A 14,624-nucleotide genomic window follows, 5' to 3' on the forward strand; every position below is an offset into this window, starting at 1 on the left:
CACCTGGCTGACAAAGAAAAAGGGAGAAGGACCCTCCATGTTGAACGTATCTGGGCCCCAGGTAGCCTTTTCCTATTGGCACAGTTGCCGGCATTCACCCATGCAAGCTTCTAGTTTCTATGTCTGCAGCTCAATTTTACAGGCCCCTCTTTGTTAGAAAAGAAATGATTTGGGGGCTGCTTTTCATTAAAAGAAAAACATTACTAAGGACTCTCTGACTCTCACAAACTGCCTAAATAATTTCTTTCTAGCTAGTGTATGAAAAATGTATTAAAAAGCTTTAGAGCAGGAATGAAAGGACGGAAAGTAAACTTGGAAGAGGACCAAGCAGGTAACTTGAAGGACAAGTGTGCAGTTTGACCTTTTGACTTGGGATGTTATATGTTAGCATGCTTCCGGGGTCTTCCATTCCTTCTCCCCAATTCTTCTTTTGGGGTGAGCTGTCCACATGCACAACGGCCGGCTCGCACTTGGGAGGGGAGCATGCGCAGTGTGTTTACTGGAGTTGCATGCATGCTCACTTAAGGCGCTCTTCTCTTACTAGTGTAATATTCCTAGGAGGTCATATACCAGTTAAACTCCACCATTTTTCCTCTTAATGCTCATGCTTGAGCCCGCTTGCCCAATTCCTGAGATCTTATTGGAAAGCTGCTGATCACCAGTTTCAGGTTTTTTCTATCTATAGGGAAACTGCCTTCGCCAGGCGCTGGTTGCAACTAATTATTATTTTAGAGAGACAGTTAACAACCTCCTGACCATCACCTGATGGTCACCTGACATTTCTGGTTGCGGGGGAGGGAGAGTCCCTCTTCTGCCCTGCTCATGTCTGCCTATCTAGTGTAACACTACCACCCATTCATGGCCTGAATTTGTGTTTCAGGTTTACTTCTAGAATGCTCTTGGCTGAGGGGAGGGGTCCATTCAGTTAGTTGGGGGACTTAGAATTTTATTTTTCGTTTACATGGTGAAATTATCTCATGTGTACCCAAGTACGGAGAAGATTGTACTTTCCTTAGGTAGATTTAATTGATGAATATCACTACGGCAATGGAACAAATTTTGCTTTCAGAGACTTTGGGGCTTATTTTTTGGTGGGGAAAAGGGATTATTGACATCAACTTTCCTTGTGTCTTGTTGTTTGTCTATGTCAAAAACTTGCTTAAGTCCTAAATCCTTGTAAGCAATTTTGTAAGCTGTTTAAGTTTGCTCTAAAGATGATTGCTTTCTTTTTACTCTAGTAAACCTGGGACATCATGATTGTGTTTCCTATTCAGAATTAAATCTTGTACATGGAGTTGAATCATGAGGTGCTTTGTTTCAAAGATCTTTGGGGGCAATATTAAACTGTTTGGAGAACAGAATATCTGTCAGACAATACAAGACTCTCTTTTTAAAATCCTTTAGTCAGAAAATTTTCCTTGTAAAAGAAATTTCAATAGCAAGTTATCTGGTAAACTCTGTATTTCTTTCCCATTTGCTGGCAAATTGATGTTGACATTTTAGCGTTTTGGTTTTTAGTGGAACTCTATAGTGTGTCTTGTTTCAAATATCTATTAAATTACTTGATACACATGTGAAGAGCAAGATTTGGCATTTATTAGAAAGAAGGACTGAAAGAAGGGAGAAGGGAAGGAAGGGGAGAGAGAGCACGCCATGGAATCTGAAGAAACACCTACTTAAAGGTCCACTCTACTCATTTGCCCTTGTTATTAAACGTTTTGGAATATCATAGCACACAAATGTGTGAATAAAACTATATAGTGCATATAGTGAAAATAACATTATATCTGGAATCAAAAGACTTGCATTTGAGGTTTGTCTGTCCTTATGGGGCATGTCTTTGTATCATCTCCTTGAGTCCTACCCTGATTTTCCCATTTGAATTACAAAACCCCTTATCCCAAACGTTTCTCATCCTCTCTCCCAGCTTTAATTTTTTCCATAGTACCTGTTAACATGTAAATTATAGTGTACTTTCCTCCTTTTTTTTTTGCTCTTACCCTCTCCCCCATTAAGATGTAAGCTCCTGGGGGCCCCTGTTCTTCTCTGTTGTGCTTAGTGTTACATCCCAGTCTCCAGAGGTGGCACATTGGCTCAGTAACTATTTGTCGAATGAATAAATGAAATACATGCCTCACACTTTCCATTAGCAATGTTGTTAGGGTTATGAGAACGATAACCAAGATATTCTATGTAAAAGCATATTAGAGGCATGGAATATAATAGGTATTTCATATGTCTGTTCATTTGTGTTTATTGTCTAATACATGATCTGTGAGTAGGTTGTCTGTAGAGAAGGTGACTAGATGTTTTAGTTTATCCAGGACTGTCCCAGTATGCCTAGAGTCTGGGAAAAATTATTATCAGCAACTTATTTCACAAATGTCCTGATATGGATAATAAATTATATGATCACCCTATCTAAAGATGAATCATGCATATGAATTGTCCTTAGGGCAAAAGTTTACCTCATACCATATAACCTGAGTTATACTAAAAATGAAATAAAAAAGATTTCAAAATTCATTAATGTTTAATTTAACAATAAAGTAGGATATGTCTGACATGGCAGTCTGTGGAAAAGGGAAATATTTCTGTTTTAACATAAGAGAAATATTAGCAATTTTTGAGTATTAAATAGTGCTTAAGCATTCAAATGCTGAATTCAGTATTTTTTAAGTTAAAACTCTAATTCCAGCACTTCTTGCCTGTAAAACCATAGGCAATTTGTGAATTTATGTGAGCCTCTACTTTCTCCTCTGTTTAAAAGGGATAATAGTATTCATGGCCTTCATGTGAGATATTAAAATAAATATAAGCTTTAACACAGTGCCTGGCATATAATAAACACTAAATAAGTACTAGCTTCTTTCTGTTAGCATTGAATGGAGGAAAAACTTTCAAAAGTAGTACTGTCAGAGGCTTTGGAACCAGAGAGACTCTATCTTGAATAGGGCCTGGTAAAATAAGGCTGAGACCTACTGGGCTGCCTTCCCAGGAGGTTAAGGCATTCTGAGTCATGGGATGAGATGGGAGGTGGGCACAAGATACTGGTCACAAAGACCTTGCTGATAAAACAGGTTGCAGTAAAGAAGCTGGCCAAAACCCACCAAAACCAAGGTGGTGATGAAAGTGACTTCTGGTCCTCCTCACTGCTCATTATACACTAATTATACATTATACATTAGCATGCTAAAAGACACTCCCACCAGCACCATGACAGTTTACAAATGCCATGGCAACATCAAAAAGTTACCCTATGTGGTTTAAAAAGGGGAAGAACCAACAGTTCTGGGAATTGCCCACCTCTGTCCCGGAAAATTCATGAATAATCCACCTTTTGTTTAGCATATAATCAAGAAATAACTATAAGTATACTAAGTTGAGCAGCCCATGCCCTGCTCTGCCTATGGAGTAGCCCTTCTTTTATTCCTTTATCTTCTTTTTTTTTAATTATACTTTAAGTTTTAGGGTACATGTGCACAACATGCAGGTTTGTTACATATGTATACCATTCAGGACATAGGCATGGGCAAGGACTTCATGTCCTTTATCTTCTTAATAACCTTGCTTTCACTTTAAGGACTCACCCTGAATTCTATCTTGTAAGAGGTCCAGAAACCACCTCTCTTGGGGTCGGGATCGGAGGCCCTGTCTGGTAACAGTACTATTGGTTTCCTTTGATCACAAAGCAACAAAGTAGCTTTGTAGTGTAACTGATTATTTAAATATTACATAACTGGCTAAAAGTGGATGAAATTGCCCAGCTTCCACAGTGGTAGTAATCTACTTCTAACTCCATCGATTTTATGTCATCGTGTTTTGTTAATAAATGTTATTGAATAAAATACCAGATCCACAGTAAATAATCTCTGGTGTTTTTATTTTTTACAAAGGACCATGGACATAATGAGTGGTCAGTAAATATTTGAAAACAAAAATAAACGATGTAGTATTCTGAGACATTCAAGCAAACTATAATTTTAACACTATGCTAGACAGGACTTCTACTTGCAGGAAGCTAAGACTTGCCACAACTGTAAGCTGGCAAACTGGATAATAGTTATTGAGATTAGAGTCTTTACTCTTACGTAGCTTCACCACTTAGAAATTTTCACCACCTAGATGATAGTAACTTTTAATAATAAGTTATTTGGAGTTTTACTTTGATAGTAATTTAGACCTGAACCTGCAGCTATGATCTACTACAATACCTTGTCTAACAAAAAGGAAAAATAAGTTTCAGTAAATTATTTGCTAGAGACAAATAATTAGAAGCCAGGTCTCCTAATTTTGAGGTCAGAATTATTTTGGCTTTTTCTTTAATGTCTGTGTGTTTTTAATCGTAGTGACATTATTTGAGAAGATATTTGATTATTTAATATTGTCTTCTTTAATAAAAATAATAAATAGTTTAGAAGATAACTTGGGATTTCAATGGTTCTATTTCAAATAACTGTCCATTTTCCATACATTTGTAATAAAAGTTTTACCAAATTATATTTTATAAAGAAAATACTTACTAGTAAGAACTTGATGTTTTATTATTAAAATATTCTAGTGAAAATTAGATTCTAAGGCTAAAAGATTATTTATTTTAATAATAAAGCAAATCTATTAGTTATTAGTTTCTAAAGCAGAAAATTATACTGTTTTAGTTTAATGAATTACAGAATTTCCATTATTTCTTGGAGAATATTTTTATTTCCATGTTATGCCCAAATAGTTACAAAACGTAATTTGCCTATAAAATGCAACTAACATCTTTTTTTAGTCCCCAAATTTTTATAAAAGGTGCTATTCAGCCATTATCTGCTAAGATTATATATTCTGAGTTATCATGTGTCTACTGTTATTTTATGTCATTTTCAATAATACTGAAAAATGTGTTACTTTGCTTTGCTCATATCCCTTGGAGTTGATTATATAAGATTGACTAAAAGTGTCAGGAATAGTCTGTGACCAATTATGGACCTCTTTGAAATATTGAGAACCTTCTTTATCACATCAGAGTGAGCTCATCTTTCTAAGGCTTCTGTTATTCTTTTGGTTTCTTAAATATTGTGATCTTTTTCAAGATTTACAGAAATTTTAGGAATAGATACTAGAACAGTATTTTGTTCTATGTAATATTAATCCCTTAAAAGTTTTAGTTAAACTGTATTGCATTGTCCTGAAAATACTTTTCTAAGCATGTCTTTATTTATATGATTATATCCATTGTATAGAGTGGTATTGAGATTAAAGCTTTTAAAGGAGAAAGACCATGTCAATGAGTCCTCCTATAATAGCTGGAAATTATAATAAAGCTTACACTGAACTGGAAATATTCAAATCCTGTAGAAGTTTAAAAGAAAAAGTCAGGTTTAAAGGACATGACATCCTAGTTTGTTGTTCTTTGATCTGCTATTTTCAGAAAGCAAAGAATTCATCAGATACAAAGATAATATTTTGCAGAAATATATACAGAGTAAAACTTAGAAAGTTACGTTATCTGTAGATTCATGTTAATGATGTGCATATAAAATTCCATTATTCTGCAGTAAGCTATTGTCATAACAGAAATATAGGCTTCATTATTGAACATGACATACAAACAACTCTAACATAATTTACTATGCAAGTAGTAAAACATAATTTACCACGTAAGTAGTACTATGATACTACTTACAGATAAGAAGCAATACAAAGGGTCTATGTTAAATACAGAACATGTACTTTCGGCCAGTAATTTCCAAACTCAGACTGCACAGCATAATCACCTAAATACTTTTACTAAAAATGCAGATTCCCAGATCTCACATGAATTTATTGACTAAGAAATTCTATGTCTTAAAATCCATCATTGTCTTTAAAGAAAAATCTCTCCTGTGATTCTGAAGTGTAGACTCAACACGTGAATATATGGTTTAATTTATGAATATTGCATAAATATGCATAGGTAGTTAGGATAATGTGGAAGCTCTCATGGAGAAGCTGGATTTGAGATAGTGTTTTGTTTTGTTTTGTTTTGTTTTGTTTTGTTTTGTTTTGTTTTGTTTGAGACAGAGTCTCAATCTGTCACCCAAGCTGGAGTGCAGTGGCATGATCTTGGCTCACTGCAACCTCCGCCTCTTGGATTCAAGCAATTCTCCTGTCTCATCCTCCCCAGTAGCTAGAATTACAGGCCTGCACCACCACACCTAGCTAATTTTTGTATTTTTAGTAGAGATGGGGTTTCGCCATGTTGGATAGGCTGGTCTAGAGCTCCTGGCCTCAAGTGACTGCCTGCCTCAGCCTCCCAAAGTGCTGGAATTACAGGTGTGAGCCACCACACCCAGCCTAAGATACAATTTTGTAAAAAGGCATGGCATTTAGGAAAGGAGTATTACTCTGAGCACAATTGTAGAGGTGGAAATAGAAATTGCATGGAAATGATTAGTTTATAAAATAACAAATTATTTTTAACAGGGTGGAGTCAAATATAAAGTTAAAGAGGTAAACACATGCAAACCTGGATACAGTGGGATACTGGGCTTTATCTTGTAGGCAATGGTAAACTCAATAACCAAAGATTTTTGTCCAAGGAGCATATGCATTTTCAATTAATATGTGCCATTCATTGGCAGGCTGAGGACTAAAAACAAATCAAACAATAGTACATTAGATTTGAGGCAATGAGGATTTGTGCAGAATGCTTCTTGTGCTAAGGAAAATAAGAAAAGAGATGAGCCCAATGATGATCATAAAGGAAGAATTGATAGCAAAGAGAATGCAATACTAATAGTGACTTAGGAAAATACAGAGGAAAAAAAGTATTACAAATGGTATGTCTGTATACTTAAAAGATGACAATCAGAAAATATTTACCAATTTGTAATCAGAATAGAATACACCAAGATAATTTATTTAAATAATTCTAATTGTGTTAGTAAACCCTTTAAGCAAAATATTGCTATATCTTTTTACATGGAAAATAAAATGGCTAGTAAATAAATCATTATTTTCAGAAACACAAGCACATTTCCCCTCTTATAGTTTTGATACCATAAAATAGTGGTATTTTCTCAGACAAATTAGCATCTGACTATTTGTGTCAAAAAACAGATTTAGTGATATATGCATGAAACTAAGAGACTTCCCTGGTAAAAGACCGTTACGCGTCAAATATGTTCTTTGCAAAATATTTTACAAATGAAAATAATATTCAGTTGAAATGCAAGAAATCGGTTAAAAGTGCACTTGATTAGTAAAAGCCGTATATTACATACCCACAGCCAACATCATACTGAATGGGAAAAAGTTGAATGCATTTCCCCAAAACTGGAACAAGATAAGGATACCCACTCACCACTTCTCAACATAGTACTGGCAGTCCTAGCCAGAGCAATCAGGCAAGAGAAAGAAATAAAACATCCAGATTTTAAAAGGGGAAGTCAAATTATCTGTGTTTGCTGATAATAAGATTGTATACCTAGAAAACTCTAAAGACTCCTTCAAAAGACTCCTAGACTTGACAAATGGCATCAGTGAAGTTTCAGGATACAAAATCAGTGTAGAAGCATGTCTATACACCAATAACATTCAAACTGATAATGAAATCAAGAAGACGGTCCCATTTACAATAACCACACACACAAAAGAATTACTTAGGAATACATTTAACTAAGAAGGTGAAAGACCTCTACAAGGAGAGCTGCAAAATACTGATAAAAGAAATAAATGACACAAACAAAAGGAAGAACATCCCATGCTCATATAAGAATCAATATCATTAAAATGACCATACTGCCCAAAGCAATCTAGAGATTCAGCACAAATCCTATCAAATTATCAATGTCATTTTTCACAGAATTAGGAAAAAATCCTGAAATTCATATAGAACTCCAAAATAGCCTGAATAGCTGAAGCAATCCTAAGTAAAGAACAAAGCTGGAGCCATCACATTACCTGACTTTATGCTACAAGGCTATAGTAACCAAAATAGCATGGTACTAGTACAAATACAGATACACAGATCAAGGGAACAGAAAAAAGAACTCAGAAACAAAACCACATACCTATAACCAACTGATCTTCAACAGAGTCAGTAAAAAAATGCAATGAGGAAAGGACAACCCTATTCAATAAATGATGCTGGAAAAATTGGATAGCCATATGCAGAACAATGAAACTGGACCCCTGTCTCTCACCATATACTCAAGGTGGATTAAAGACTTTAACATGAGACCTGAAACTTAAAATCCTAGAAGAAAACCAAAGAAAATGCTTTTGGACAATGGCATATGCAAGGAATTTATGAGTAAGACCTTAAAAGCAAATGCAACAAAAACAAAAAGGCACAAATGAGACTTAAGTAAACGAAAGAGCTTCTGCACAGCAAAATAAATAATCAACAGAGTATACAGAAAACTAACTGAATGGGAGAAAATATTTCCAAACTATGCATCTGACAAGGACTAATACTCAGAATCTTCAGGGAACTCAAACAACTCAACAAACAAAAAACGAGTAGCCCCATTAAAAAGTGGGCAAAGGACATGAACACACATTCCTCAGGAGAGACACACAAGCAGCCCACAAACATATAAAAAATGCTCAACATCACTACTCATCCAAGAAATGCAAATTAAAACCAAAATGAGACACCATCTCATACCAGTCAGAATGGCTATTATTAAAAAGACAACAACAACAAAAAACAGATGTTGGTGAGGATGCAGAGAAAAGGGAATACTTATACATTGTTAGTGAAAATGTAAATAAACACAACCACTATAGAAAACAGTATGGAGGGTTCTCAAAGACCTAAAAATAGAACTACCATTTGACTCAGCAGTCCTACTATTGGGTATCTATCCAAAGGAAACAAAATCCTTGTATCAAAAAGACACCTCCACTCATATGTTTATCACAGCACTATTCATATTAGCAAAGTTATGGAATCAAAGTGTCCACCAACAGATAACTGGATAAAGCAAGTGTGTGTACCTGTGTGTGTGTGTGTGTGTGTATGTAATAATATGCAGCCAAAAAAGAATGAAATTATGTATTTTACAGCAACATGAATGGAGCTGGAGGCCATTATCCTAAGTGAAATAACTCAGAAACAGAAAATCAAATATTACATGTTCTCGCTTGTAAGTGGGAACTAAACAATGGGCCCATGTGGACATAGAGAGAGAGTGAAAATAGACACTGAGGTCTCCAAAAGCAGAGAGAGTTGAAAATTTACATATTGGGTACAATGTTCACTATCTGAGTGATGGGTATACTAGAAGCCTAAACCTTACCATTTTGCTATATATCTATCCCCTGAATCTATAAAAATAAAAAAGAGAAAAAAAGTACCTTTTACCTGAGAAATTGAGATTATCAAATATTTTTATTAGCATAATACTAACATCATCTAATCTACCAAGAAAAAGCAATTACTTTAATAACATTATCTGGCTAAGACATCTTGATATTATTTATAAACATTTTAAGGCCAGAGAAAATAAGACAGGTGAGTATATTTAAAGACTGTAACAAGGATCCAGCTCTAAAAGTAGACATGTGCTAACTTCAGAACATCAATGATTAAATTAAATAATAATGAATCAATTATTTGTTTGCAAACCATGTATTAGACCTTTGAAAGCTGTCTGCTCAAGCATTAATGGTGTCATTCACTCTCTTTCTCTTCAAGTCATACTGTACGTTTTTCTTTATCCTTCTTTACTCTTATGTCCTTTTCATTACCCAAAACTCTGTCTTAGATCAGCCAGAGGTTCTCAAAGGCATTGTGCCCAATTTATGAGCATCAATGTTTCTGACCCATGTTTTGCATTGACTATGGATGTTGCAGCTCATATTTAATTTTAAGAAACATTTAGAGAATGTTGCCACACCCTAGAAAATAATAACAGCAAAAAATAAAAATAAAAAAGAACCTTAACAAACCTTGTATTTCTCCTAGTGTTCAATTACCTGTGGCAAAGGAATGCAGTCCCGTGTAATCCAATGCATGCATAAGATCACAGGAAGACATGGAAATGAATGTTTTTCCTCAGAAAAACCTGCAGCATACAGGCCATGCCACCTTCAACCCTGCAATGAGAAAATTAATGTAAATACCATAACATCACCCAGATTGGGTAAGCAGACAAAAAAAAAAAAAAAAGATGCTTTTGAGAAACATAGAAATGCTTATGGCTTCTTGTATTTTATATATTACTTTAAACCTTGATAGTTGTAAACCTATACTGATTATTTTGGTTTGGACTAAATTGGATCCATTTAAATATGATTTCATCCAAACGGTCAAGTGGGTAAAAAAGTCCTAAAAACTTAAACTGCTTTGATTCCCAAAGTTGTCCAATCAGAGGCAGGTCCAGGAAATAATAATGCCACACCACCCCAGGTCTTTTTGAACCAAAATTTAGACTCGGATCAATCCCATGGCAGAACTATCAATTAAGTTAATGTCTGTGGAAAGATGAGATTGTAGTGTAAGCCTTAGATTTCTCCGTGGTTAATAGCCTTCCTTGTGATCTGGGTATAAATTATTCTTTGGAGGAACACAGACTAAAAAATGTCTTTCAAGAAGAATGGGTGCATGGATCTACACCATTAAACAAGAAGTTCTATTTTCTTTTTAAGCTTTGAGAATATGATATTAAATAAAAAATACATTCTAGTAATATTGACTATATTGATGTTTACATTGTTTTATGTTATGAAATGCCTTCATATATATCCTCAATTTCTGTTATTTAACCCATAATTGAGAATTAGACTATATATTTTAAGTAGATATAGCCTACACTTGCATAACAAATACTAATGAATGATTTAGCATTTACATCTGTGACTATTAGTAGCTTTTAACAGCACTCCTGCCTGATTGTCAGTGGGTTAATTTATGTTTAATACCTTTGGTTTTAACCTGTGCATATAATCTCCAGGGGAACAATTTCAATCACACAAAATAATATTACCAAAATGTAAGGAGATAAATTATCATATGTATTTTTCCAGGCATAAGACTCAATCAAATGGGAAAGCTTGGTTTCTTCATGGAAATACAAAAATTCTCTTTTTAGGGCCAAATAATTAACTAACATTCCTAAGAAATAATCAGTTCAAGGCGAATAACACTAATTAAGACAAAAAGTTAAGCCATTCTAGAGCAGATGTACTAAATCCATTTATTCAATAGCAGTATAATTCCTTTCTCCAGCAATTAGTTGGAGTCCTTGAAATATTATGTGGCAGAAAATAATGGATTAAAAGAAAAATTTTGTTAAAATTGCATTTTCTCTATTATTCCTTGAAGGTATACCCCAAAATACAGAAGCACAATGGTTAGGAAAATCTAAGGTTTTTAAAAATAGAATAATTATATTAGAATACGATTCATTCTCATATGCAAAAGAAATAATTATAGCAGGAGTGACTCTCATCGTGCATTCCAGAACACACTGTTTTACAAAAATGGAGGCCAAGTCTACATGACCAAATATTCTATACCAAGTTCTCATTTCAAACACTTCAACTATTGCTATAAATCTCAGTCGCTTGTGATGATATGCATTGATTTTTATAGAAGCCTGAAATCACAGCTCCAGATGATCCATTTAGATGTGTCTGTTATCTGGGGAAACTAGGAATATGAAATAACTGTGAGCATATTTTTACTTTGCTGTTTCCTTGTAATTTCAACCCCAATAATAGTATTTATTAATTTGTATTCCCATAAAGGTAGATATATTGAGCACATTTATTTTTCTTTTTAATTTTCTCTACTAAAATTCAAAAGAAACTTAAATGAAAGCTATGAAACTGAAGCTTAAAAGTACAACACACTGAACCTGGGAATTATATCTTTAATAGGCCTAAAAACATTTATAAGTAAAAATATTATTCATTCTTTACTTTTTAATCATAGGAGGTATGTATGTGTGTGTATGTCTTTCTTGTTTAAAATCCAGAAGGTAATATAAATGAATCAAAGAGAGTGTACAAAATCCGCCCCACTTAAACGCTTGAAGTTTGTTTTTACTGACATATATGAGATCTGCATGGAATGAATTCACTACGTTCTGTTTCACAGCTGCTCTGACTTTCAAGTGCCTGGGAGATCAGTGGCCAGTGTACTGCCGAGTGATACGTGAAAAGAACCTATGTCAGGACATGCGGTGGTATCAGCGCTGCTGTGAAACATGCAGGGACTTCTATGCCCAAAAGCTGCAGCAGAAGAGTTGACCTCTAGCAGGCTGGCTGGATCACAGCTCTTTGCAATTACATTATTTATAAACACACACACTAGCATGTTTTTCAGACCAAATATTATCAGATTACATATAATTTAATCAAATTAATTTATTTTTTCGCCTGCCAAACATCCAGTGTGGTGCTTGTTTTGGTTACACAAACATTTTGATTTATACTATATGGTTCATAAATAATTTTATTGAATGAATTAGTTGGATCCAGTAATATAATAAAAATATAATAAAAAGAAAAAGGAAAAAAATAGATCATTATACTTAAAACAACGTTTCATTGTTTGTTAGGGCTATCTCTAACAACATACATACATCCAGAATGTATACTGACTTAGCATAATAGTTTAGGTATATATGAAGAGAAACTATTGTTGTTTTTTGGTGTCCTGCTGCAGAATTAGCCCATTTTCTGTCATCTGCAGGAGATGTGTAAACATAATGAACCTCATGGTGTTGAACAGGTTTTTAGAGAATGTATTATGAATTTGGTTCAGATTTATAGACATCCATAGGAAAAATTCTGCTGTAATTATAACCTTATTTTGATACGGAAAAGAAAAGTCAAAATAGAGACTTTGATCATGTTCATGAACATGTACTTGAACACAAGTATTGTAACAATGAAACACTGTAATGATTTACACTGAATCACAATTGCACTGTTGATATAGTGTAGAGAAATCGTTAGAAATGGTAACATCTTACAAAAAATATGTATTATTTTAACATGTTATCTCTAGATTTTAGCTTTTTTAAAAATATTTTTAACAAAGAAAACATTGATCCACCCATTTCCCTGTATCTTTTTAGCAGATTTATTAAAGATTATAGTACTTAGCCTCACGAATCATAATTAGAAAATTTACTGATATTTCTCAGCCTTTTCCCTAGGAAAAAGGAAAAACAGAAAGCATATAATACTGTGGTAGTTTCATTGTGTTTTTCTTCCTTTTAAAAATTAAAAAGTTTTACAATTATGTGAAACGTTCAAAAGCCAGCTTAAAATTTTTCTTGTGAGAAAATATTGTACATGATTCACATGATTTCTTAGATTTTTCAATAAAATATGTAAAACTTCCCATTGAGAGACAATTCTTCGTAGACTTGTCACATATCCACATGTCTGATGAACAAAGGTACTGTCTACTTTTGTTCTGGAGTATCTTCTAGAGGATGTTTGTATAGTGAACTGCCTTGGAAGATAGTATCTCTCTTGTGAGCAAAGGGCAAACATGCTTCTCATAAAAGTTTCAGGTTCCCTAAAATTGGGGTTTCTTTACTATAAGACAATCCAATGCATGTTCTGACGTCACCTAGCTCTCTTCATGTCACCCTTTGGGAAATGGGGCTCAAGGAGCCAGTACAGGAAAAGCTGATTGCCTGGCTACTACTATTGCTGTGAGTAATAAAGTCCTTTGTCTCTAATGCAGGAGTCTCATGTCTTCTGCCCTGAAATCATAACAGGATAACTTGATAAGTTGCAAGTAGGGTAAAAACTCAAAAGCTTCACAGTTCTTTACATTTCTCTTATTAATATTTTTCACCGTCATTTTAATAAATGTGTTTTAATATCGAGGTCACCTCTTTCCTAGATTGACCCTTCCTATGTAAGTCCTTTAATTTAACTGCTGAGATATAGGGTTAACCAATATCAACAAATTTTACGTGAAATAGTAGACGAATTGGAGAAGGAAAAACTGAAATAGTAAGTTCCATCCCTTGACTCCTGAATCCATAAATCTAGGTAGAAATAGCACCATGTATTGGTTGATAGTTCAAAAAATATACATCTTAGAGAACATTATCTCAAACCTCCAAAGTGTTTTCATCCACCTGGTAGGAGACTAAACCTTTCTTAAAAAGACATATCATTCTGTTAGGCCATCTGCTTCGGGGTGATGGGGAGCATGGTACTATGAGAGATTTACACGACAGTGAGCCCCTGTCCACACTTTATTTGCTGTCACACAAGTTCCTTGAACAAAAACAATATTGTATGAAATACCCTAACAGTTAGTGAGACATTTGTTTAGTCCACAGATGGTATTTTGGCAGAGGCATTACAAACTGGGAAAGCAAATTTATTTTCAGATCAACTGACTGTTTCTGCAAGAACAAGCCACTGCCTCTTCTGTGATAAAAGGGTCTAATGTAATCAACCTACAATCAAGATGGTGTGTTGCTTCTCCCATAGAAGGGTACCATAATGTCTTCTCTGCTATTATTAGGTGGAACCCTCAGCAGTGACTGTAGAGAGATTGACCTTGGTGAAAATAAGTTCATGTTGCTTAGCTCATGCATAATCTCCACTCCTGCCACCATTATCTCTTTATTTTTGAGGGTATTGGTCGAGGACAGAGGTGCCTGGAAGAG

At 34.4% G+C, this 14,624-nt stretch overlaps 1 protein-coding gene across 1 annotated transcript in view; it reads left to right on the forward strand.

The window, feature by feature from the left end:
- Window positions 1-13,678, forward strand: part of ADAMTS19 (ADAM metallopeptidase with thrombospondin type 1 motif 19) — a 278,081-nt gene extending 264,403 nt beyond the window's left edge. Inside the window, exons 22-23 of the mRNA XM_055299284.1 lie at window positions 9,941-10,118; window positions 12,077-13,678. Coding sequence (XP_055155259.1) covers window positions 9,941-10,118; window positions 12,077-12,228 — 330 coding nt within the window. The 3' untranslated portion in view covers window positions 12,229-13,678. The remainder of the gene's footprint in view (window positions 1-9,940; window positions 10,119-12,076) is intronic.
- The last annotated feature ends 946 nt before the right edge of the window (window positions 13,679-14,624 follow it).

Source organism: Symphalangus syndactylus, chromosome 11 (assembly GCF_028878055.3).
Source record: "Symphalangus syndactylus isolate Jambi chromosome 11, NHGRI_mSymSyn1-v2.1_pri, whole genome shotgun sequence".
In the NCBI taxonomy this organism is placed as follows: domain Eukaryota; kingdom Metazoa; phylum Chordata; class Mammalia; order Primates; family Hylobatidae; genus Symphalangus; species Symphalangus syndactylus.